General features: G+C 38.2%; 1 protein-coding gene across 1 annotated transcript in view; it reads left to right on the top strand.

Moving 5' to 3' along the window:
• Nucleotides 1-27912, top strand: part of SLC6A11 (solute carrier family 6 member 11) — a 106607-nt gene that overhangs the window by 65508 nt on the left and 13187 nt on the right. The window contains exon 7 of the mRNA XM_026061167.1: nucleotides 22474-22577. Coding sequence (XP_025916952.1) covers nucleotides 22474-22577 — 104 coding nt within the window. The remainder of the gene's footprint in view (nucleotides 1-22473; nucleotides 22578-27912) is intronic.

Genomic DNA, 27912 nt, shown 5'->3' on the forward strand with positions numbered 1-27912 from the left:
GGTTCCTGCTTTGCAGATAGTCTTTCGTCAGCAGAGAGAGAAGGGCATACCAAGAGTAATTCAGTCACCTGTCACATGAATCAAACTTTCAAAGTTCTTTTTCCCACTAACTAGATTAGAGAGCTTGGAGTAACTGCAGTCTTACAGTCAGTGCTTAAGCGAGTGCCTAAACTTGAGTGAATGAGGCAGAGGCTAAATAACATAGGAGCTATATTTACTCTCCTGAGTATTTTGAGACTGCCCAGGCTATGATTTTCAGTACTGGTATAACTAATAGTTGTATTTTTGTATTTTTACAACTCTGCCCAGCTGCAGATTTTTAAATAGTTTAAGTCCCAAAGAGATTAAGATAATATGCGCATAGTCACTGAATAAGACAGTTGTTAAAGACAAGAACCCAGTCTGTCAAACACAATTCTAAATAGTAAAATATTAATACTGCTTTCTCTTTTGGCCCAAGAGATGTCCATTTTTTATTGTATAAACTGGATTAAATTTTAACTTTCACCATATAGTCTCTGACAGGTGTAAGTAGAAGAACTGGGTGTGCATTACCAAAATACACAGTCCAAACATGCAGGGCTAAGTGTTTTGGCAGTAAGTGGGAAAGGGGAAGAAATGGACAAAAACATAATCCCTTTTTGTGTTCTTTCCATCCTATTGTATTGAGCAATGTAGATTGGAGGTTTCAGGCAGAAGCAAATTCTCCTTCAGATGGAGGGGGAACATGCAAGAAGTGTTTCTGAGGCACAAGCACAGCATCAAAGATGTCTGTGGGCTGGAACTACCTGTGTGTCACCCCATGCTGCTGGTTGGGTATGAGGTAAATACCAACCAGCATATCAGGTTTTTGAACATTTTAGATAAGCATTTAAAATAAGCCTAGAATATCAGCAAAACAATGTTTGTTTTTGAAATTAACTTCTCGAAAGCAAATCTATCACAGGGAAGAAATGACAAGCTTCTGCCTGCAGCTCTAAAACTTATTTGCTTCATTGCTTTGCTTTCCTCCTCCCCCCTTGCATTTATTTGTGAAAATTATCCAGGGAACTGATTCTTATATCTGTTCTGAATACCACTTAAGGTCTCAGATAGATTGGGTAAGTTGTTGCTCTAAGCTTGCTAGAACAGATTCTTGGCATATAACTCTGGTTAGGGAACAATTTTCCAAGCTGATTCCAGCTACCATTCATCAGTGATAAAACTTTGAGATGCTTAGTCAAATCGTACATACCAAGTTAGCATCTTTGCATCATTGCAGTGGTGCTGCTAGTGTGGCAGAGCTAAGGCTGCACTCATTCATCTGCAGAATCAGACTTGTCCAAGGCCACAGAACAACGGCTGCTCTCCCTCTGCTACCTAGGTGCCAGACCAAGCTCCTTCACTGGAGTCTTAAACACGCACCCTGGAGAGCAGTGCTTGCTGTCTACTTGCAGATGCCACGTGACTTCCCGTCTCTGGCTGGGAATTACATTTATGATTGGAGGCTTGTAACTTGAGCATAATTTGACATGTGGGGAGGGATTAAATTAATTATTCTATGAAAAGTGTAAATTAATGACTTATCACTCAATCACTGATGAAGTGCAAGGCAAAAGAGGCTAAGGGACAAAGAAATAGGGGTTCTGTTGACTGTGAATATGGAGTCTTCAGGACTGCAGTGAATAAACATGTAGGGTTTTGTGGCACACATGCGCTGAGGAGGCACCTGTAAAGCTCCATACTCTGAAGCAACTCAGTACTGAGTGGTGCTGCCATGGAGTGGATGTTCTGAAGGTTTAGCTGTGAAGTAACTTTAGTGGATTCTTACTTTTTATTCCTATAGTTGCTGCTCTATTTTGACCAAGAAAGAGAAGTAATATGCAACCTTTTCACCGAATTCAGTACTGGAAGCACAACTAATATGTGGTGTTTTAACTCATTTAGGTTAGCTCTGTACTGTGAGGGTATATCCATGTTCCTTAAAGACCTTTATTCACCCTTCATTTGTGCTTCCTTTGGCTGTCATGCAGATCTTGTTCCTATTATTTGTCTTCTACATCTATATTGCAAACAAATATTTGTATCCAGTTGCTTGAGTGTGACTGTACAAATGATAAAAAGGAGGGGTACCACCCCCCAAAGCTGTACCGAGGGCAAGGGTGAGATGCTTCGACCCTGAGAGTTCCTCGGGAAGAACCCATGGGACAGAGTAATAATGATTAAGACCTGTTGGTTACTGCTGATCCTCAACCAGAAGGCTGAGCAAGCATTAGCAGCAGCAGTTGCCAGAAAATATATGAAACAGGGGTAAGAGCACATGGTGGGATTCCTAAGCTTTCTGTATAGACAGTTGAAAGAGGTGGCAACCTTGGGAGAGCAATTCCAGTGTGTTATACTCAAGTCATTTGATTATATAATGCTATACAGTATTTTGATACAGTTCAACTAACTAGAATGAAATTGGCATACATCAACTGGTTACATGCTTGCTGTAATCTTTCCCTGGGCATCTGGTTTTGGCAACAATTAAAAGAAAATACTGGGCTACATTTGCACTGATTGAATGTAGCCACACTTGTGTTAGTATTTATATCCAAGTATTTATCCTTTATGCATATGTAGCTATAGTGATAAAGCATTTCTGTTAGACTGTCTAGATGTTAATTTGAATCCTCTCCATTTTATTGTCTTGGTTACTTCATATTAAACAGAGAATGACAGTTCTCAAATGAAAAGAGGATTTAAGATGTTTTAGTAAAGTGGCTTATGCTCTAGATTAACTGTATAGCTTTCTTTAGTTCTCTGGGGCAATTTTTGCTGAGTTAGAACGTGATTATCCACATCCATAGCTTTGTCAAAGGCTGGGTGAGTAAAGCATGATTAAGTTGTAATGAAATTAATGTACTTTCTTGTTTTCCATTTTGGATTGTTGACTTGTATTGTCACTGTCAATAAGTTACATATTTGAAGTTGAACAAAGTTTTAGTATTCTTTATTTTGAGATTACTATTTTAAGAATATAATTATCACTTAATTGTGTCTTTATTGTTTATTCTGCTTCAGCATTCAAGTTTTATTATGCTCGTGAAGGGCAATGATTGGTTTATTATGTGAGTAGTGTGAAATCAATGCTCTCTTTAATTAGTCATTTATTTGTTTATGTAACAGAATAATAGGTAATAAGCTACCTTAATTAGTCTATTAAATACTTTTGTAGTTGGGGGATTTTCTAGAGACACTCCTGATGTATTTGCTTTTGATTATCTTTTTCAACATTTTTCACTTTTCCTTTTGGTCTTTAGGCAATAAATAATTTTTTTCTTTTAATAAATTGTAGTAGAAATGCTCGATAGATATTAGCTGGCATCTGGGCCACAGTTTTGGCTTTTCAGGGACTGTGTCACGTTCGTGGTGTTCCTTAGAAGATTCAACTGTTCATTAAATAACAATGGTAGCCCTGCATGGCAGAATACAGCAAATAGTCACTATTATTTTTGTGCGAAAGCATTGCACACTGTCAGACCTGAAACTGGAGCATGGCCCTCCTAGTTCTGTAGCCAAGGCACCATGCCCTGGTTGTGTGGCAGTCAGCCAGTAATTCAGAAGGTCCTGCTGGAACCCTGCCTTGGATTTGGCAAAGTCTGTCAAAATGGAGATGTAGTGGGTTTTAAAAAAGCATACAAAAGAATGTACTATTTCACACAATGAATAATTAAATGGTGGAACTCAGTGCTAGGGGATGCTGTGGAGACCAAAAACATAAATTTACTCAATAGGGATGAGGTAAATTCATTATAGATAGATAAACTGTGGAGCATTAAACATGCAACATGCGACCTCCAGTTCCAGAATGGTTCTGCTGGAGAATTTCTATCCATCTCTACTGTCCTGGGATTTCCTTCCTGCAGATGCAGTCTCCTTGTGTCCCTATTGTAAAATAAGATGAAGCATATGCCAGCTAGTCAGAACATGTTTATTTGAACAAAAAATAATGTGCCCATTGCTTCTTGTCCTGTCACTGGGCACCACTGAGAAGAGTCTGGCTCTGTCTTCTTTATTGCCTTCCATCAGGTATTTATACACACTGATAAGATCCTCCCCCCCTCCCTGAGCCTTCTCTTCCCCAGCTCTCTCAGCCTCTCCTTGTATTTCAGATGCTCCAGTCATTTAGCCATGTTCATGGGCTTTCACTGGACTCGCTCCAGTATCTCCATGTCTCTCTTGTGCTAGGGAGCCCAGCACTGGACACAGCACTCCAGGTGTGGTCTCACCAGTGCTGAGCAGAGAGGTAGGATCACCTCCCTCAACCTGCTGGCAATGCTCTTCCAGCGCAGCCCAGGATTCTGTTGGCCATCTTTGCCACAAGAGCGCGTTGCTGGCCCATGATCAAATAGTTGTCCACTAGGTCCTTATCTGCAAAGCTGCTTCAAACTTGGTTGTCCCCCAGCTGGTACTGGTGCCTGGAGTTATTCCTTATCTAAAATACAAAGCTGTTTTTGGTTATCTGTGTTGCCTTTCTCTTAACCCTTTCCAATGCTATTGTATATTTGTTATATGACTACAGTGAGAACTACATGAAGTATTCAGTGTGTGGGCAAACTATGGATTCATTCATTCTCTGTTTTCTTTTCTGTTCCTTCCTGAATAATGCCTATAATTCACTTTGCTTTTTTGACCGTTGCTGACACTGTTGGAACTATCTAACATGACCTGAGGATACCTGCTTCCAAATCATAATTCTCAGCTAAGAGCCCGTTTCATATGTCAAATCAGAATTGCTTTTTCTCATGTATAATACTTTAAATGTTTGAACATCAAATTTTTCTGCCATTTGATTTTCTAGTCACTCCATCTCATAAGAGCCATCATGACAATTAGCCATCATCCTTGCTAGTCTGGGTAACTTAGTGTCACCTCTCTTTCTCACTGACTTGTCAAGAAACTGAACAGCAGAGGTCACTTGTAAAAAGTATTGGTTTATTCTTGTCCTGAGTTTCCTATCTTTTAATCAATTATTTATCCAGCAAGCATTTTCTTTCTTATACCATAGATGCTTAGATTCCTAAAGAGCTTTTGGTGACAGATTTTTCCAAAATCCTTTTGAAAATCAAAATAGACTTATGACTTGGATCACCTTCATCCACATGGTGGTCACCACTTCCAAAAATTTTAGGATTAATGGTCTGTCTTGGTTGGGGTTTATCTTTTCTGCATTTTCTGAGCTTTACCAGCAGTTTCTGTTATATTTCAATGCCAAATATAGAAAAGAAACAGGCTGTGGAAGAAGAGAGAGATGAATTTTACACTGGTAATGCTTTGGAAACTTGAGAAGTTTCTTAATTTTTGAAATGCAGCTGCCAGTGGCACAATTCCAGCAGCTGGGCCAGAAGCCAGTGGTGAGGTGCCCACCCTCGGCAGTATGCCGATGCAGTCTGAAAGGGGAAATATGTTCTTTACCTCTGGGCAAATCAACACTGTAGGCTTTTGCTTGCCTTGCCTTTGGGCTTTTGTGCTTTTGGCAGTGGCTGGAGAAAGGCAATGCTGTGGGTTACAAAGCTATGCTCTTATGACTGCCGCCCTCTCTGCTTTCCATGCAGAGTCAATAGAGACAGATCGTTTCTTAGAATCGCTTACTGACTGCAGTCACCGAAAAAGGAGGTCCTGTGAGTAGAAACTACAAACGTAAAAAAGATCACTGAGACTCACTGTCATCTCCCCCCACACAGGAGAAGGCAGGCAGTAATCTCATTTGATGTAATCTGAGAAAGTGTGAATCAAGCCTTTAGTGCACTGATGGCCCCAATCAGCCTGTAAGGCTGGTGCTGTTGTTTCCTATTTCACAGAGTTATCCTACTGTAGAAAAAGCAAGAACAAACAAACAAGAAAAAATATAAAAACAAAGAGCACATTTTTAAACAGAGCTGTTTCCAGTCTGTCTGCTCTTTCCCTGTCCTTGCACATCAGTGCCTGTCAATCTCTGCGCACCCTACCCTAACTAAGGATGTAGGGTTATTAGACCCCGATAAACCTAGTAAAAAAAAATACAGTATTGGCACATGCGGCCAAAACACTTTCGTGTGTCCACTGACACAGACTTTCCAGTCAAAGACAACCTGTCTTTCATGAGGAGTTAATGGGATCTTTATGTGTATATGCAAAGACAGAATTAATATCTGGGGTAAGCATTAAATACTAGGTCTGATCTCTCAGATCAGACTTGATCAGGTGTTTCAGTGATGTAAACATGGAACTTCTCTTTGCATTAATGTATACAAGGGCAGAATCTCTATCTCTGTATACACTTATTTTATCACAGCATAGATTTTATATTCACTAGAATTGTCCTAATATCCAAGTACTGCTGTTAGGGTACTTCCTGCAAAATATCTGCAGCCAGGAAAATCTTTTGGATTGTGAAAGGGATTTCTGAAGTGAACAATGACACAGTGAACATAGATAAGCTTTTCTGGTGCAAACTTTCATTTACTGCTTAGAATTTTTGAATAGGTTCCTGAGAGTATTTTTCTATTTGGATGAGAATCATTACCATGCTAAGTTTGATTTTTCCAACCTAGCCCAATTTCAAATTCTTTATAATCTGAGGAGTGACTAATTTTTTTTTCATTTTACTTTGCTTAATGTCTTCCATCACAAAGTTTGCCAAATGCTCCATTAGAATAGTAGAATACACATTAACTCTTCACATATTTTGAACTTTGGCCTGAGAAATATTTCTGCAAGTAAAAAAACCCCAGCCAAACCAAAAAACAGATAAGCCTTTTAGTTGCATTTCCTTTTTTACAAATACTAATTCTATAAAAGTAGCAGGGCAAAATCTTGGCCCATGGAAGTCAATGGGAGATTTTCTGTTAAATTTTGTGCCCTAACATTGCAGAAGTTTTACCTGTTTAAAATGAGCTGTAAAATTTGAAAGCATTCACTAGTGAGGTAAAGTACTTTTCTTTTCCTCTGAATTTCAGATCATTTGTCTTTTTTAGCACTAACTAAGATTTCCTTAAAAAAGGGAAATTTTCACATTGCAAAATGGATATTAAAAGATATTAGAGGTGAAATACACAATTAGAGCAGAATCTTCAAGAGTCTAAGTGGCTTAGGATCTTCAGTCCTGTTATGCACAGGTCCCATTGGGAATCACTAGGGACTTCTGAAGAGGAGAGTGTTCATGTCATTTGATTTTAGGTCCCTACTGAGGAACCTTAATGCAGTGCCTTAAGATCCAAATATAAGCAATAGGGGGAAAATAGGTTTCTCTAGAGGGTAATTTATCCCACGTAAGGACTGAATCACTTTCTGGGGAGATCAGTCTCTCTCCATTAGCTGTAACAAAGCTCAGGAGAATACAATCTTAAATTAAAATTAACACCCTCATTAGGCCCTTAATCTAGGTGGCAAACCGACTTTGCAATCATATCTGTATTAATAACTGATTTGAAGGAGCAGGACTCTTGACTGACAGAAAAATCCTGACAAAAGCCTCCAGTGTAATGAGAGCTTTTCCAGAAAAACTGTAGTTTTGCTGTGACAGCTTATTTTAGATGGTGGGAATGGTTTGTACTACAGATAGAAGTTCTGTTTTGCTAACATAAACTGAATCCAATGTAGGAGTATCTTGCCAGCATCATATTAAGCACAGATTTCCTGGGCAGGGAGAGGAAGCCTCCCTCTTACTTGCTCCACATAGCAGCATTTGGTTTTTGTTCCAGTTTGGCCATGTCTGCACAGCTTCTCCGTTCACAGCGCAGCTAGATTCAGCCCTTCAGTATACCATCCCCCTTGTATGGGCAGAGTATTTGTAGTCCGCATATGGCCAGTCTTTTTTCTAATTTTATGCTATTGTGAGGCTGCTTAACAAACTAGTAGTCACTATATTATGCAGCCACATTGCATGAACTTTTTGTGGGAAAGTTTAATAAAGAAACATTTAAAGTAGAACAGGTCTCAAATATGCTACAGCCATGTTTCTTAGTGCCATGAGTGTTCTACTTCTGCCTAAATAAGTATGGTTTAATTTGAAATTTATCTTTGAGATTTCACAGTCTGTCTGTCTTTGAGGTGGTGGTTCACACAAAGCAAAAAGTCTTATTGTCTCTTAATATGGTATTCAAAGATGAGGAAATACTTTCTTCAAAGAAGTTATCCTCTTTTTTATTTAAATAAATTATTCATATGTAGTTCAATATGATTATGTCAAAATTATTTTTAGTAATATTTGAAATGTGTTCTAGTTGTTACTGGACATGAATAATACATCATTAAGTTAATTCATTCAATAAACCTGAACCCTTTGGATCAGGATTCTACAGCAAAAATTCTTTAAGTCATATCACATATAAAAGATGCATCATTTTACTACCTAGTCAAACTTGCTTTAGTCAGAGTTTATGTATCAGTTTATCATTTGTCATTAGGTACTTGGGCAGTGTCTGAATTGAAGAAATAGATAGAAATCCCTTTGTGGAAAACTGAATTTAATATTAGGTTGAGGCTGATTTATTAAACAGATAGATTTAAGATAATATCATCTTCATCCTTCTATAACTTTACTTCTGTTTCAAACTCTGTTTTTTTAGACACTGTGCTACACACACAATTTCTAATCTAAGTATTTGTAAGACGATTGCTTAAAAAGATCTCGAATTATGTTTTTCTAAGAAGTTAGATTAATTAACATTTTAAAATATAGTTTTCTCTTAATTTCTGAATGAAACGAATTGTTTGAATAATGATTAATCACCAAAATAGATATCCTTTTTTAAAGTATTGCCATCATGGCTGAATACTCTGTTTTTAATATCTCCAGTGTTCCTCCAAAGTCAATACAGAGAATCTTAAGAGAGGACCAAGAATAAATAAAAAAAAACCTGTCAGAGATCTGTTCTGTCATTCTGATATTATTGTCAAGGATCTCTAAAAACCATTTGGATGAGAGGATATGCATTCCTAACATGTTTGCCATCCCCACCCACCCCTTCACCCCAAACCTAAAAAACAAACCAGCACCAGACTCCCACTTTCTGGCAAGTGCTAAACAAACGGAAACCATGTCTGAAGAGAAAAGATCTTAAAACATTTTGTTGAGGATTAAGAATACTCCAGAATTCAGTCAGGGTGACCTCTCATCAATCCCTCAACATAACTGAGCGCAAGTATACTGAAACTCTGCTGCCTATCCATAGGCATTGCAGTGTGTGTGTATGTGCATGTGCAAGCAGCCAAATACCTTATTCTGAGAGGTGAGTGTGTTTCAGTAAAGAGGAACACTAATCAACACCTTCATTTTAGAAATGAGGTACCTGTGATTCCTACATTTATTTAGAAAAAAATTGAGCATCTGCTTTTATCATCTACAGGAAATGATACTAAGCTCGTCTCTGGACAACCCCCAAACTTGCCTTCAAAAATACCTGGTAAAGTCTGGGGTCTTCAGGACACTGAAAGTAACTCTGTATGTGAAAAGAGACGGAAAGTCTATTGCTATTTCTGTGCTTTTTCGTATCATGCACAAAAGGAAAAAAAAAATTAACAACTTCTATTGCCAGATGGCTGCAGCATTATATAGTACAACTGTATGAGAAGGCAAAATTCCTATGCTTCTAAGGTGTGCTACCAAAGAAGTATATCTGCAGCACAACTGGAATATATGGATACTCTTGCAGTCTATGACTTTACAATTCCAGATTGCTGAACAATTTTCAATAAGCTAGAGCTTTCAGTAGAAAGGTGGCCCTCTGGTTATCATGAAGGCACTGAGATACCATTCGATAAAGGGAGTTTTCCTGAAGAGCTTCTGCAGAGAAAACTGGAGTGAAGGAAGGCCCTGGGCATGGTTGCCATCTATGCAGCATGTCCATTTTGGAAATGGTTGGTGGAAGAAAGAAAGCAAAACAAAGTGGTTGCTCATAGTGTGCTTTGGGTATAAATACATAATGGTTTTCAACTGCATGTGACCTTTGGTCCCTTTAACCTTTTCCAGCCCAAACAGTATTCTTACCAAATAAACAAGATAAGCAAAAAAAAAAAATATCTGTAACAAAGGCCTGAATGAAAGAAGACAGATGCTGTACTTTTTTAAGGTTGCTTAAGGCTGGCAGGAAAAATGTCTCACTAAGGTCAGTTGCCTGTCAAAGTAGATCAGTTGAATACTTGGTCATGAATGAATATAGAAAAAAACTAACTCAGCTTTGTCACAGAAGAATGCTTCAGACCGTTCCTGCTCATCTGAACTCTATAAACATTTGGTATGCAGTTATAAGTAATGAATCTCAGGGTAAAAATGGATGCTGCTCAAGTGTTCAGGCTTAATGATATTTTTGCCTCTTATCAACACCTTTTTCTTTAAAGTTTTTCAGTTTGCCAGATTCCTGAATTTAAGCTACTAATCTACAAAAAACAAGTTTCACTTTATACACTCAGACACACAAGTACATTCCAGCTACACAGTGACCTTTTTTTCCCCAGAAATCTTGTTCATCAAAAGGACATAAATGCTTTTATCCAAGTAATATCTCGTGAAGGTTCCTGTGGATTTTCTACTGTCAGTCATCTCTTTACATTATGTCCCCAAAATAATGGAAAGTTGGTATTCATTTGGAGAGAAAATTCCATATTATGAGATAACTCCTTACATGCATTCTAGGCAGCTGTTAAGACTATTGGCTGTAAACAAAAACAGGGAAGTCTTATAAAGACAATTCAGAGAAATTCTTGGACTCATAAATACCTCTGTGGATATGATTTTTGCCTTGGACAAAGTTGAAATGTTAGTATTGACTGTCAGTTGAAGATAGTCTTGGCTAGGCATTTGTTCTTTTGTTATGTTCTTATTGTATGTTCTTTAATTAAATATGGGCAAAGTCGAATGAAAGTTATTCCTGCAATTTTGTATTTCGGCACAGAAGAAATCAAATAAGGCAGAGGATAGGCTGGTACTATTGAATCAAAGTAAATTCTTTAACAAGTAATATCAGCTAGCATTCTGTTATTCCTTTCATACTTTTAAAAGTCTTGGATGATCAGGACAAAATAACTAATAGCCATTGAAATACCAACTGGAGAAAGCATCTCCAAAGTGTTATGTTTTAACAATGCTATTTAATACACCTTTCATTGCTCATTATGATGTAACTTGGTGACTATCTAAATCTCTGAAAAACGGAATCCAAAAGGGCACTTTTTTGGCAAAAATACAGAGTCATCACTCGCAGGCAAAACTGCCCTTAGGCATTGCTGTTTCTGAGTGAAGCTGAGGATGCAAAGACACCGTGCCCATCCAGACCTTTGAGCACGCTCTCACATGCTTTGCCACTTCTCTGTAGTGGCCCAGGCATTCTTCTGAGCCTCCAGCTCTGCAAGGTGTCTTTGCGGTGACAACGCTTGCAGAAAAGGCAGGCTTTCAGGTCTACCCCTGCTGAAAACTGAAGTCACATATCTACTGAATGTCCTGGAATTTAGAGCCGTCTTGATGTCTGAGATGCTAATTAAAAAAGGAGATAATACAAGGATTGAAAATGAAAGTAGACAAACAGGCATGCCAGCATTGCATATATTTGATCCTTGTACCTTTGGGGGCATGGGTATTTTTTTTTTTTTAATTTAAATTTTAAGAAATTAGTTCATTGTATTGTAATTTAATGAAATAACAGATTTACAGTTGGGGGTTGTTACTTGGTTTTGTAATGGTGTTAAATTTGGAAGAATTGTGTAGATATGTGGGGGGTGTGGTCTGTGCTGCTAGCTGTCCTCAGTAATTATCCAAGTTAAGGAGACAATTAGTAAATGACTTGATGTAAACATTTGCATTCTGTTTAGCACTTTGGCTATTGCCAGGCTGGGATTTCTCTTTGCTGGGGTGCTAGCTTGTGTATTTGAATCCTACCCTCAAGGTGTGCTGATTCTAGGAACAGAATCCAAAGCCTCCTGTCTCCTTCCTGTATCCCGCTGAGTGAGATAACATTGAGGACGTCAACTGGCAAATCCATATTCAAAGTGAATTGCAAGCTCAGAAGCCTGAAATCAGAGTTTGGACCCAGAGACCATTTTCAAAAGCCCACAGAGTCTTGCACTTGATGTCAGTAGATCCAGTTTTGGTTCATTGCCCTTCCTACAGCCACACACACACCTGCTATCTAAAACAAGCATTCAAGACCCTAGTTATCTCAGCTAGCAGTTTCTAGAGAAGAGTGATTTTAGATAATGTTTGGAGGTTTTTTAATGAGCATACACCCCAAGCCATATGTGTGCACTTATGATTATACAAACAGAAAAGTATGACAGTATTTTGGTAGTGCTAGTTTGGGGATCATGCCAAGACAATCAAGACATCTCCTAAGTCTTGGTTTAAGGAGTTCAGGAAAGTAAACCAGTCTTATAACAAACATCGTTTCAGTCATCAAAAGCAGTCAGAGTGAGGGAAGAGGTCTTCCTGTAAGTCCTATAAAGGACCTCAGTATCCCTTGCTCCAGCACCTGACTTTCAACATTAGTTGGCAACACAGAAACATACTACTAGTGTGACTTCTCTATTGAGAAAGGTTCTGTTCCATTTTAATAGGGTGGTACTTGGCTAGCAATCATGCCTGGGCAAATTAGCATTTAAATATGTGTAAAGTAATCTGAGCTATAGTGTTGGTCTCCAAAGGCAGCAATGAATAAACAAAACTTCAAGTATTTAGGTCCTTCTCCCCCTCAGCTCACCATTCTCATAATGAATATACTGTATTCATCGTGTCTGTAAGTAACATTAGCAGAAGGTAGGAGAGAGACTGCCTAGCAACCCACAGAAATCCCAGAGAGAGGTGGAAAGGAAGTGATTTTCATGTAATTATTCACTTCTACAAAAGCTGTTGTCAGGTAGACACTAGAAACATAGCTGTTTTATTGTTCTCCTAACCTACTTTTAATCTTTTGAGAATCACTACCATTAAAAAGAGGGGGAAAAAAGAGCTTAATTCAGCCATTTTCTGCCTGGCCGTTTAAGTTGTGTTTTCCTGCTCTAATGAAGGCTGTGCTTTCAGAAGCTGTGTTGTTTAAAAAACGCTGGGTAGTAAACTTCAGAAACAAACCAAGTCCTGTATCCAAGACTCAACATTTTTGCTGCTGCTTCTCCACAATACACAGTTCATATTTTGTTTTGGTTTGGTTTTCCATTTAATGACATTTCCCATTAAGTTAAAAGACTAACAAGACTTTTTTTTTCCAAGAGGGCATTTGGGGACAGGGGGCAGGGGCTAAAGAGACTATTTACTTTAAGTAACACAGTTGCTGCCAGAGTGCTTGGATCCAGCAGTTTCTTTACTTTTCTGAACGTGGGGACCCCAGCTTTGCCCTTAGCCGCAGTTCTTTTGAGTTGACTGAGGCTGCGTGGATGTAATTGAGAACTGTTTTAGTAGCATTCCTGGCATCTGGGTATGCCTGGGGATTTGTGTTTCACCTATAAAACATCATGCTAAACTTTCTTTTCTATCACTGAGTGCCTGAATGAACAGTTGCCATTTTCATGTAGCATGGAATCAGACGTATTTTCAGGAGTCTTTGAGTTACATCCAGTAGTTTCTGAGTTACTTTGCCTTAGGTTCAATACATTTTGTTTTGATAAACTTACACACATTGCAAGTTTTCTCTTACAGGAGTAGACTTAATGGAATACATCAAAAGTATATTGAACTACTGTTAGAAGTATATTTGATGTTTCTTGTTTGTTGAGGCAGTGGCATTCAAAATGGTTTACCATGAAGGTTGTCATATACATTCTCAGAGGCTTCAACCAATGCCTTTAAATAAAGTAATATTCTACTCAGAAAAGTGACTTTAAAATTGAGTTGCAACAGCCTATTTTGCTCCCTGATGGCTTGAAGATCTCCATTTCAAGCAGGAGACTCTTTTCCTAGTCAGCAAAATGCTTTTCATTGTGACCCCTGGTTTTAAGTAGTTTAATATTGTGCAGTATCTTTTTGTTAAATTTCTAATTAGAAGAAATGTGTCTTTTTAATTAACTTCATTAAAAATGTTTGTGGTTTGTTTAAAACTGAACATATACCAGAATCAGAAAATCAGTCTTTTTTTCTCTTATATAGTCATCCATGAGGACCTATGCAGTTACAATAACTGTGTTGATTATGTAGGAAAATAATGAAGTTTATTCTTCCCTATTAGATTTGATCTGCCGGATTCACAGGAATAAGATATATTATCAGTGTACTGGTAGTCAGAAGAAGAGCAGAATGCATACAAGGAATGGATTTACTCACTTTGAATGCCTTCTAAGCAAACAAACCTTTCGGTTTGTTTTTGAGAATAGAGCAGTACTTTGAACCGAAATCTGTTTTTATTTTGTGTGGTTGCATAGCACAGAATTTCTGTTGATTTTAGTGTGTTAGCTGCAATTGAAGAAAAAATTTCAGTTGATTATGACAGAGTGACTAGAGAATAAATGAAAATTGGTTGAGTTCTCTTATTCATGCCTTTGAACAGACATGTCAGCTGATGTCAGTGAAACTGTCCAGAGAACAACTTTTCTAGCACTTTTTGCAACGTAATCTGAAAACCACTGTGCGTTCTAGCTCAGTGTGGCCATCAGAACAGCTGTAGGTGCTTCTGCATTCTTCTCTTCTCCATCCATTTGACAAAGCTTTCTGCATTGAAACGTAAAATGTCTGAAAGGAATCTTCTTTTTTGGTGGGGTGTGATGTGAATGTATGACATTCTTGATCTTCGTTAGAATTTGAGGAGCGTAGGAGGTGTCTTATTAAAAAAAAAACCACAGAAGTATAGTTGTTGAATTCCTTCCACATCCTGGTGCTCTCTCCTACTATTGCCAATTATGCTACTCCTTGCCAAAATGGTGATAGTTTGTAATTTAGATGAACGTTGTTCATAATGAAAAAGCCACAAAAACTGCTTTAATTTGAATAAAATCAGTGGTAAAATGCTCATCCACTACTGCCTGTTTTATAATTTTGTCTAAGAGGATATATACATATAGGTATATGTCATAGTGTACATACTTTACATACTGTAAAGCATAGCAGAGGAATGTAATAAATGGCAATTTAAGTAAAGCACTGGGAATGATTTTTATAGTTGCATGTTAGCCTAAATTGAGTAGGCACACTTCCATCAGTAGCATACTTCTTGGTTTTCTAGCATCATGGAAAGTTCATCTACGAGGTAGCATTGCCATGGCTTTCAGCATTTGGAACACGTTTTGTAGAATGAGTTCAGCCTTTAACTGGCCTATAAGATTTTCCATATTCTCAGACAGAGTGCCTTATTATGGAATCATCGTTAAACACTCTATAGTTAAGAATGCTTTGAGTATTGCAGCTGAAGTGGGTTTTCAGTCTCACTGTTAAGAATGAAAAAAATTGTGCATATTTATTAACTTACTGGGATACATATTTCAGCCAGTGCTCGGATTCCAATGTGAACTTATTTCCCTTGCTTTTGATAGAAATACTCAAGGAGACAAACTTAAGTGTGTGTACAAATATTAGCAGGCCTTACATTTTTTTCACTTCTAAAAGATCTAACTGTTAACTGTGGAAAGACAGACAAAAAATATACCCATTTTATTTAATGGAAAAATCTTTATAGTATTTCATCATTGCATGGAAGAAATGGATCACATGGATGCTGAAGTTGAACATCCTACTTCAACATCCTTGTTAATTCTGGGAGTTCAGACTGTCGTAACATCAGGAGGAAATCATGACACCCGTCCTGCGACAGTTTAGATGCAGCTCTGAAGTTGGAGTCTGTTGTAATGACATTGACAATAGCATTTTTCCTGTTCAGTATAAAACTGGGAGCCTAACTCTGCAGCAGCTTTATTCATTCCTGCTAATGCTCTTTGCGTGTAAGTAGGCATATACTTCCTCAGCTAAACAAGGCCTGCTCTTTTGAGCTTTTCTGTGTTTTTTTTGGTGTAAATTCTGTCCTATCTTTCAGGCCTCTCCAGGGTCTTTCCTACTTCCTGCTGCAGTGACAACAGCACTAGTGTTACGCAGTGGTCATGCTCATCTGTTGGCTTGAAGAAGCAGAGAAAAAAAACTCACCTTGCAATCATAGTATGTGAATCAACAGTGAGTAGGGTACTGTTACCATGTGCAGAATGCTTGTGAGGGCATACGGAAACACACATAACCAGCTCCAAAGCACTGAGGGCAGAGACAGATATTTGAACAGGGAATAAGTATAGGAAGTGGTTGAGTTGATTTAATGCTGCACTGGGCAATTTATAAAAAATCATATTCTCTTTTGGTTAGTTTCGCCATTTTTGCCATTGATCAGAATAGAAAATTAAACCAAAAACTGGTGTTTGTTCCAAGAGATTGTCTGCCCTGCCTGCAGACTAGACCCTCCCTGAGAGACGCAGTGCAAGTGAGGCTGATAGTTCCTTTCTTCCCCCAGGGCCCAGACGCTGAGCCAGTAGCGCATGTGAGATGACTGGGTTTGTACACATAACCTGACATGAACATAATTTCTGAGAATCACTTTTTTAAAAAACTCTGGCCACCTCTGCTGAGAGTGTCCTTATCCTGCATTGTAGGTGTAGTCTACCTTTTCCTACAGACTAACATGCAAATAAAGAGCCATCCAAAATGAGGCAGAACAGTGAAATTTCAGGGATAGCTTCTCAGCTGAGGTGTGAAATGAAGCTTTCCAAGTAACCATATACTAATTCTTTTTTTAACCACGTGCTATTTAGTAGGATCAGACTGAAATTAATAACCTGACTGCTCCATGTTCCCCAGGTGTGAAATAATTTTACACATTCCAGGTTGCATTCAGCTGTATGTCATTACTCTAACAGCTTGTGGGAATGCCAGTGTTTCATGCAGCCACAGGAGGATTCCACAATAACTGCTCAGTAGGGTTTGCCTTGCGTTATGAGCAGAAAAGTACTTTAGGATGAGTTCTGGTCTTAAGTGGTGAAAAACATTCTCACTGGGATTTAATACATGAAAATGATACAGGCTAAGCGTGGCAAGGGCTCTTTCCTGAGAGCAGGTTTGCCACTGCTGCAGGAATCCCCATAGATCCTGATCTCTGAGGTTTCCCTTTCTTAGCATAGATAACATCGACATATCTATACAGACTCTTTTGGAAAGACATGAGTTCACATTGACTTGTGCTCTGAAGCAGTTAGGAGCTCACTCTGTCTGCACTATGAGCCTGCTGGAGGCAAATCAGCTTTGTCTGGATGTCAGACAGTTATGCTGACCAATTTGCTGTATCTCTCAGGAAGATTTATTGGCTTGGATTCATCATCATGTTTGGTTTAGGATTCCTATGCATCCCACGCCCTGGAAGGATGGGCAGGGCAGGTTCGTGTCTGTCACCAAAATACTGTGCACACAGGCAGCAAGCTACTTCGTGGATATTTAGTAGAGTAAGACTTGCTCTCCTCTTCGCATGAACACGAAAGTTTCACAAGAACGTAGCAGAGGGAGCAGAAAAAGAAACTTGTAGCAGAAGTTAGGAAAACATCAAGAGCTCCTTGGATGTAGAAAAAAAAGGCCTTTTCCATGGTTCAGTGTGGTGACTAACAGCGAGTACTAATGTTAGATTCCATCTAAGGAGGGGATAGATATTTAGAAATAAGGGTTCCTTTTTTAGCAGGGAATTCCAATGACTGTAACTTACCCTATCATTTTGACTTATTAGAACTTGTTACACATGATGCTGTCACAATATGTACTGCACGTTTCTTTTAAAGTAGTGGTATGTATTGAGAAGTGGCAGCAGCAATTCTATTGCATGACCTAGATGTCAGTACACAGTCAAAACTGTGTACTTATATCTAAGTACAAAATTACAGAAAATATATACAGAGACTATGAAAAGTAAAAGAAAGGCCCAAAGTTAGAGAAAGGACTGGAGTCTAATGGTAGACCTTAAGATGAGCAACGTTCATGTTTATTCCATGAATTATGGAACTAAATAAATAATGTGATCACTTAACAGGTTTTCCCTAGGGTCTCTGCTTTATTTGAGTACAGGATTGACTAAACTCCTTTCAGAAGAGTTATGGAATATTTTGTTTTATCTTTCTTGTTCATTGCTTGTCTGTATAAATATACTGCATATCATTCAGACCTTGATCATCACAAAAAATGGCTCAGCCTTTCTTTATATGTGATTTACTTCTGTACTGTCCAGGTGCTTCATAAACATTTTTTTCAGTGTATGGCATGACCCCATCTTACTGATATAAAGAGATATAAAGTAAGACTAAAATGAGAAGTTGCCACTCATTTGGGGATTTTCAATTTGAAATTTGTAGAACTTGGCTTTTTAAACTCTGTGGTTCTTTACGTATTCAAGATGTTGATTTCATTCACCTTAGCTGCGATACTGAATTCTCAGTGATTTTGTGCTTCAGTTTGGACACCCATTAAATGAGGACTATCCAGTTAATGAACAGCTGTGAAAAGGCTGGTTTAAGTGATTTATAGACATAATGTCACATAGGAACTTTGTGGCAGAGACACAAAAAGAATCTTAATTCTCCAGAGCCACATTCAGTTGTCTTAACTACAGCACATCCTCCTTTTTCCTTTTTTATCCTTCTTCATTCATTACATGCACTACAATTATGGCAACAAAAGAGGCAAGGGATCCTCCAGACAACAGTATCCTCCATTATATTAGCTTGATTCATCTCTTTGGGCAGAGACTAGGGTAGTATTATAATCATGTAAATGAAGACTGTCTCCTAGACCTACACACAAGAAGGTCAAATTAAGGTTATGCAGGCAGACTTAATTTTCAGGTATTCCTAGCTTCTGAGAGCTGGACTTTGCAATCTGTTTTCAGTGAAATATTCTCCTTTATTCTGTTTTGTGGAATCATGTTTGTTCCTACATGAATTAGTTATCGGCAGGGCACAACCAAGACCACTGCTTGTGAGCTTATGCTGTGAATCAGGAAAGCTGTAGAATAACATGAAGCTTGGGAAAGCCTCAAACTGGGGAGCAGAGAACAGGCAGAGCTCTTCTGTTCTCCTTCCCAATCGGAGAAGGGAAGGTGGAGAGGCTTACTACTTCTCACTGCCATGCCTCATTCCTACCTGGAGAAAGCAGGCTGTGCCATACTGTTGAGGCTTCTTGGCTTTGCCTCCTCCCTCTGGGAGTGGGCCTTCATTGCATGGACTCATTGAACAGTCTCTTCTTCCCATCCGTCAGCCAGCAAGAATTATTTCTGTACAGGAATCAGAGCAATAGCTGTGCTGCTGTATTCTGAGCTGGCTTTTGCATTCTTCTGCTTTGCCCATACTGCTGCTAACGTGGCACTAGGCCTTGGGTGTCCAGAAAATGGCTGTAACTTGGGTGCAAAATGTGAGCACAGTAGATATAAAGGTTCTGCTCTTTGGCATTTGGATTTTTTAGATATTGGGATATAGTAAAGAGTTTGAGCTTGAATTTTCATCTTGTTTTGGTGTGGAAGCATTTTAAATATGAGGTGAAGAAAAGTAGGAAGAAACAGTTAATTCCGTCTGTTAAAGCGGGAGCTAGTAGAAGACTATAAAACATTTTCCACTCCCAAATCTATGAATGCGTATTATTGAATTGACTTAAATATCACTAACCAAAGGATTTGCAAGGTATAAAGCATACAAAGTATGAACAGGATGTTCTCTGGTGCAGGTCTTTTCCTCTGAAATTTCCTCATGCCAGAAATACATCAAGCCCAGAAAAAGCTTACTGCTTTTGTTCAGGCCTTTCACCAACTGCTGGCTCCAGAATCCTTGGTTTTCAGTTTATTGGCAGTGTTTTCTTTGTCTCTGTCCTTCAGAATTTCATCGTTCTGTGGAATCCTGCTACATTCATTCCATGTACTTGGAAAATGTTACAACTTTTAGTCTAAGCCAGACATTGCAAGGTTACCCAGATATTGCAGTGCAGTGATTCAGCACCTTCAGAAATAATTTATAATGATTTTGTTGCCATAAGCCAGATGGATGGTGCCTGGATTTTTGAGTGGTGTCGACAAGGAGCCATTTTTATCCTGCAAAAGTATATTTGGGGGGGGGGGAATTTCTCTGTGGTACTGTTTATGAATGACTAAGGCTGGATAGGACTAAGATTACCTAACAGTTCATGTACCTCAACAAACTCTCTCATTATTAATGAGCACCGCCGTCTGATATCGAATATGTCTAATGGTCACTAGCTGTTGGGGCAAGAGTTTGAAGAAGTGAGCTGTAATACCAAGTGCTTGCTCTTAAAATGTTAACATATCCAGGCTTGTGACAAAATAGGACGGGGTTAGTCCATCCCTCATATTTACCCACCTATCAAAAGACTACGTGTGATTTCTAAGTTCATTTCACTATTTGCCACTTCCTTGATCAGATGTACGTGTTTTTGCCATTTCAGAAATATTTCAAACCTAAAATTGAAAAACGAATGGTCATAACAAATTAAATGTCATTGGTTCTCTGACCCTACAATCCAAAAGAACCTGCCCTGATTCTGTCATTCCATTCAGTATTTAAAATTACCTCCTCCTTCCTTTTTAAAGTTTTGGTAGAATTTCTAGTTTGATGTAATATAGTGCAACAAAAACACAGGATTCTTCAGTCTGGTTCAACTTTTATAGAATATGTGAACACTTGCTTACAGAATATGTTCCACTGAAAGTATTCAGCATTATTTTCATGTTGATTCACTGTTAGATGTCACTGTCTTTAGAAGAGACTTGTTTTCTTTGAAGGAAATTATATCACTTAAGACCAGATTTTTATCTGTTTTTTGAACAAGGTACACAGGACCTCCAGAGGGATGTTCTCTCTGCTCCGCTTCTCAAGCAGCCCTGGAGTTTCTCACTTCAGAGTACAATTCCTCTTTGCCCCCATTTCCACTAGGACTTGCTGTCCCAAGAATAATCAGACTTCTGTGGAGCTGGCATACGCCAACAGGAAGGGCTGTTGCTCATCTAAGTGCCATACAACGCTCTGCAACAATACGTTGTGCAAAAACTGAAATGGAAGGAAATAGCAGATTCTACATCTGCTGATCCAGTTTCCTGGCTTTTCTTTAGGCTTAAGAAGACTGTGCATTTTCAGTTGACCTATGCAACTTGCAGCTTTTTGGGAGCTTCCAATCTTGTTAAAGAGCCTGTCTGTCAAAAGGCTTTCTCTGTGCTGTTTTGTCCTTACCAAGTGGTGAAACTTTGAGATGTAATCAGCTGTATCTTATTCAGTATGACAGCAGTGAAACCATTTAAACCACTGATGCAAATAAAATGTGCTCTTAACGTTATTCCTAAATACTAACACTCTCAGCAACTCCAGAGACCAAGGCCTCACTTGATCACATGTAAAACAAATATAGCCCCTTCGTGTATTTATGTGTATTTGATTACAATTATTAGTATAGTCATGAAATCATTACCTGAGTAGAATTTGATCTCTCACCTGTCAAACTTACAGTAGCTAATGGCTGCAGCTATTGCCTCTGGTTATCAGCCATGCAGTGTTTCTCTGAAAAGCATTTTGGTTGCTGTGCTTTAAAAAAAAACTCATAGAGCTCATTTATCCGAGAAAGCCAGGAGTTAGAGTTTATTGGACTGGAAATAATAGTCCAACTGTGTAGGTAGATTGCTCACATCAGTCTCATGGCAAGATCAGGAGTTAAAAGAACATACTCATTTCTGCTATCAAGCAATAACACCAAGATTCTAGTGAAACAAGCTTAATGAAACAAGCTGGTTTGCCAGGGTATTTTTTAAAGAGCCAAAAAAGTTGTGTGTTATATTCATGTTCTGAGATTGCTGGAAAGAGAATAATCATATTGTGTCAGCTCATGCTTTTTTTTTCACTTTCTGATTTAGAATGTGGTATTTGGATCAGTTTGGAATATAAATATTGCCACAGTAATATTATAAGGCTACTTACTTGATAAGCTCTACAAAACTGTTATTCTTTAATCATACAGTGACCAGAGCAACCGCATCCTGCTGCCTAATTGGGGCCATTAGGTACTGCTGGGAAAAAAAAAATCCCTGGTTAATTTGTCTCTTACCCTTCCTGGCTCATCTTCATTTGTATATTATCTTTGAATGGCATATTTTGTCTTTAGAGTGTTTTCTCACCCTGAACTTTTAAATATGAGTAAATAATTATCAAGTGATTTGAGATATATGCAGAAGGTTCTATTTAGCTTGCAATTATTATACCTTATAGTGGTAATAAAGTCATTAAGTAATTTATACCGGATAAGGTTTTTCTCCAGGAATTCTGTGTCTCTTTCTTCTTAGATTAGTTGAACTGGTGAAGACCAGCTGAGTTATTCCTTGTTTATACCACTGAGAAGGGGAGGAGAATTTAACTCTCAGCCTTTTTTTTGGTGTAGCTTACAAAACGTTTGCCAGACACTATTACCCTGTTGCCTCTGCAAAATTTGCACTTAATGAATTCATAAAGATGGTTCCTTCTTGGCCTTTTATAACCTCTCTTTTTTGTCTTCAGGTGTGGGTGGATGCTGGTACACAGATATTTTTCTCTTACGCGATCTGCTTGGGGTGCTTGACAGCCCTGGGAAGTTACAACAACTATAATAATAACTGCTACAGGTAATATTTTCTACACTTTTGTGTTTAGTTTCAGTGGTGAAACTGTCCACATGCTTAGCTTTATTTGGAAGGGCTTCCCTTTTCCTTTGGTGGAGCCACTTGCATGAATACTCATAAGCACATGCACTTGTTTAAAGAATACAGACCTATAATGGTTTTTATAATTGTATCAGAGAAACTCTTTTCAAAGGTTTGGCGTTTTCTTCCCTTTTTGTCATCTCTGAGTCTTGCACAGCCACAGATGCTCACTTAGTACACACGTGTATACATATTGGCCTGTATAATATACTGAATTTCATACGTATATATTTGCATGTGTGCGCCATGTTTGATTGTATAGCATATGTCAGCTTTAAAAAATCCTATAAAAATTGTTACTAAAACTCACCTGAATGGCTTATGTTTTGAATGTCACTTTTTCCCATAGTTTACGGGCTCCTAGCTAAAGCACAGTAGAAAAGGATAGCATTTCATCGTTAGTCTTTATAGAAATCAGTAAGGATTTTGCCATTAACTTCAGTAGGTTTTAGTATTTTCTGAATTAATGTTAGAAGGAGGTGACTATCACACAAAATCCCCATTCCATTTTACTGGCATGGGCAGGAAAATAAGCATCACTTTTTTCTTCTGTTATCAGTAAAAACTGAAGCAATTATTAGTGTTGTATTAAATCTCTTGCATATATTATTAAACGTATAGTATAACTGAAGAAGAATTAGCTGAAATTTAACTTAAACACATGGGTGAAATTAGCCTCATGGTGACAGCCTGTCTTGCCTTGGAATGGTTTCTTGAATCAAACCCTTAATGTTATTGTATGTTACACCCAGGCTCATATAAATAATAAACAAAACATTTTTTTTAAGTTCTGAGAGTGAGGCTCACCTCATTCATCTAACCATAGCCATTTGAAAGGAAACCTTAAACAGGAACCTCCAGGAAACCATTATAGGATTAAATGAACTGCTACCTAGAGGCATCTGTCTTTCTCCACTGATTATGCAAAAGTAGTTTAGACAAGATGCCCAACTGTTTGGGCAGATATGGTTAGGTAAGCCAATGCTAGATATACACATCCATCTGAAACAAATAACCACAGTTTGCCAGGCATTTTTCAAATACACATCAAAAACAGTCAGCTAATGGTATCTATATCATATTTTTGATCTGCATATTTACACTGTTTTCTCCATGAAAAAAAAGAAATATCTGTGCACTATTATACAGTTAATTCCTGAATCATCAGTTTTAGAAGTGCCGCAAACAAATACAGCAAAGAGTGATAATGTAACAAATACAGCAAAGAGTGATAATGTAAACTTAACTCCACATCACAGTGTTTAACCATGAGGTGTCATTAGCTCAGCTTACTGTCAGCTTAACTTTTTCCCCATCTGTTGGTGGAACTGGAGCTATTAAAATAAAAATCTCATTATTAATGGATTTGCATTCATGTGGTAAACAGGGATCTGCTTGTTTTGTGCTCAATGGCTTTTGCAACTGAACACTCCAAGGATTTTAGATCAGATTCCAACAAACCTGGAAGTAGTGTTCAACAGCCTTTAATACAAGACAGTAAATGACAGTTTGAGCATACTGACTCCATTATGATCTGCAGACAGAGAATTAAAATTTTATTTTTCTATAAAGGAAACAAATCATTATACAGTGCAAAAGCAAAAAACCCAAAGGTGTAAGGCTTTAAATTCTAAATTACAGTTTTACCTGGAGAGTTCAGGAGACAGTTTTAGAAAATGTATTCTTCTTTCACTGTTTTAGCAACAATTTGCTCTTCTGTCAGAGAAACACCAAATAGTAGGACCCTCCAGAGAGAGCAGAAACCAGGAGACTGGCAACAACAGAAATGCGAATGTATCCACCAACTGAATGTCTGCAAAACTGTCCAGCAGCAGTTAAAGGTGTTCTGCCCTCTAAACATGCAGAGTAGCTCAGAGGCAACATAAGTTAACTTTGGTTATGACAGCCAAAATTCCAAACTTTTTGCTGCATAAATTAGTGTAGATCCTGTACAGTCTTCAAACAATGTTGATTTACATTATCTTCAGAATAAAAATGCCCCAACAGAGGGGTAATGAATGTCCCAACAAAACAGTGGGTAATGAAAGTTTTCCCAATCAGCGTAAGTGATGCTTTAAGCAAAGCTACTTCTTTTCCCTCTTTTTAAATTTTTTTTCTCTCCTGTTGCATCCCATCTAGAAACTACTCTGTCACAGCCTCAAGCACTGCAGTAATCTTCTGCTATAGTTTTGTAACTCATTACAAAAAGCAGGAGTTTTGATGTGTGATCAGAAAGCTTATGTAGTTCTCCTTCTTTTCCTCTGACTCAAACAGCATTTGGTCACAAAAAAAAATCAGTAGCTCACTTTCCAAGGTCCTGAACAAGATGCTGGAACAAGAATACTTTCTACTGAATCCAAGCTCCACAATTCCTTTAACAAAATGTTTTCATAAATTTTCTGAATATGACAGATTTTATTGTGCCCCAAAGGATGATTCTTAAGAAATTTGAGGAAATAAGTTGGACAGAAACTGACGTCTTATGCTGCAGAAAGCAGTTGAGTTAAATGAGTGTTAACAGTGGAAGATATACGAAGCAGCTAAACAGCCTTTGCTGTATAGTGGAAAGCAGAATTAAACTTATATTCTAACCAGCACTTAATGAAAAATAAGCTATGGATTTGTCTCTTGAAATATCCACAGTATCCACAGTAATTGCCTAAATGTAACATACACTTCCAGTCTTTTTGCGTTCTGTTTTACCAAAAAAAAATTTTTCTAAGTGGAAGTTGCAGTGGAAAATAATGACATGAGTTTTAGTGTGAAAAGGGAGTAGAAAACTAAACTGCACATGGGTTTTTCTTATTAGCAAGCCGATCTAATCATTAACAATCATTAAGATTGTAAATGAATTGCGAACAAGTCACTTCATATCTTTGAATAGGAAATGAACTTTTAATGTCTTTACTAATTTTCATTGTAATACACTAATACAGTGAGAAAATTACTTTAGGCCAGGTCCTCCCTGGATTTACAACAGTTTATATCAAAAGTGACTTTTATGAAGAGATGAAAGTAATGGCAGTAACATCAGTATGAAATGTTTTCCCCAAATAAATTCAAAGAGGTGTATTGATGTTTCCTCTTAATGTTTTAGCAAGCTAAGCAATCCTAATCCATTCAGACCTTCTCAAGGTTAGAATTAACGTCAGCCATCCTCAGCAGACAGAAGAGGAAAATGCTCTTGCTCCTACTTCACATGCTCTGTACCTGGAGAACCAGCTCCCTGCTGGATACTTAGCAGTTTCCTTCCAGGAGAAATCATTTGATTCTACAGCCTCACCAGCGCTACTCCTTTGTACTGGAGGCTACACCTCAGTGAGACAATTTTTACATCTGAGCCTTATATACAAATAAGGAGTTGGCTCTAGTGTTACTACTGTGGTGCAAGATCAAGCTTCAAGTGTAAGGGCGAAAGAGGAATGGGAATTGGGTGTTGGGGATCCATAGAGGCAAGGAAGTGATTGGAGGGATGCTAAGGACTCTGCGGTAATCAGAGAAGCTCCTTAAGGACAGCAGAATGAATTTTCAGCAGTATCCAGGCAGTCAGGCACAGAGAGGATAGGAGGCAAATGCCTTGAATTATTCAGATGAAAGGCAAGATATTCATTTGGAATAATGTGAAGTTTTCATAAAAATTTGAAGGTTTCCCTTCATTTGAAATCACTTTGGACTTCAGTCAGGCTCTGATGCCTTCCTACCAAGGATGCTTATAAAAAATTAAAGGAAAACTAGATAAACTTTGTATTTTCTTTCCAGTGGGTCCTGGGCACTTGTGTTTTAAAATTCACTGGCTTCACAAACAATAAATCCAGGTCCTCCCTCCTCTTAGTTTCCTTTCCCACAGCAGAAAAAAGACTGAACTACAGGTAACGCATTTCTGTCTGTTTAAGGGAGAAACAAGAAGGAGTTGAGGGATTAGTAGCATTCTTGCAGAAATAACTTGTATTAGGCTGGAAATTCCCATTCAAGGTTCTATTTTTATTAGGACAGGAAACACTGCTAAGTCCCCACAGAACCAAGTGTTAGTTCAGGGTGTGACTTTCTAGTGGGGGTTGTGGGGGGGGAGATGGCAGAGCTGTGGCTGTGTCATGTTAATCGTGTTACCTGGAAATAGATACCTCACTAACTGGAGATGATGAAAATCTCCTTAGATTCTCCTTTGCCCTTTTCCGTGGATAAATGCCTGTAACTATATAACCTACAACTGTTTTGCACCGAAACTACCTCGTGGAATTGTGGTTCACAATTGTTGTCTTCCCTGTGAGTGCAGAAATGGCTATGGTCCTTCTCCTCTTGAGGAGAGGCTGTTCCAAATGGAAGCATCATATGGGTGCTGAACAGCCAGATATATCCCACTAAAACGGTATCCCTTTTTTCCAAAGGATACAAAAAATAAATCTTTTTGACATCTCTTGTTGACAGAGTTTCATCATATTTTAGTTTTAATTTCTCAGCCTTGAGCTGACCTGTTTCTTAGGTGAGATATGCTGGGATGAGAATCTCTCCAGGGTTACTTATTCACTGAGAAGAATGGTTCGGAAGATGTGCTTTTGCCTTGTTTTATTTCTTGACAAAGCACAAAGGACTTATACTCCTGGTTGTTTTCTTTCAGATTGCTATTTTGCTTAAAAACATACTTCCAATGATAGCTGATGATTTTCTAAGCTGGAAACTGGCTACATAGTAGTACCATTCAAAATGTTTGACTAGATTGGCTGTCTATAAAAGGGGGGAGCAATTCCATATGAATAACAAGGACCTAGCTACCCCTGCTGATGACCAAACAGTGATAGAGAGCATGTATGCGAAAGAACTGTCAAGTCACTGAACTTCTCCATATTCATTTCTTGATCTACGGTATGGGAGTGTTCACAGTTTTTCATTTCTGTACAAATTTTGGCAATTTACAGATGATAAACCATATATAAAAATAAACCATTCTATAAAATGGTTATGGAAGCATTCTTAAAGTAAAGGTCAAAATTAATTGTAGATAAGGTGTGATGAGAGAAAGCTCAAACCTCTCATTGTCCAGTGGCCATAATTCAGCAGCTCATTCATTTGGCAGTATTGAAATGTATATCTGCTTCCTGCCATTTAGAATGTGTGTGGCTAATGCTAAGCTGAATCAAAGTCAGTAACAGCAAGAGTTTTGAATAGATGTAGGAGATAGTTTGGGGATCATTAGTGAAGGAATTAGATGTTGGATGCTGCAACTGGTTACCCCACTTTTAACTTAAGAAACTGATGAAGT

The sequence above is a fragment of the Apteryx rowi genome, unplaced genomic scaffold (genome assembly GCF_003343035.1).
Source record: "Apteryx rowi isolate R43461 unplaced genomic scaffold, aptRow1 scaffold_177, whole genome shotgun sequence".
NCBI classification, from domain to species: Eukaryota; Metazoa; Chordata; class Aves; order Apterygiformes; family Apterygidae; genus Apteryx; species Apteryx rowi.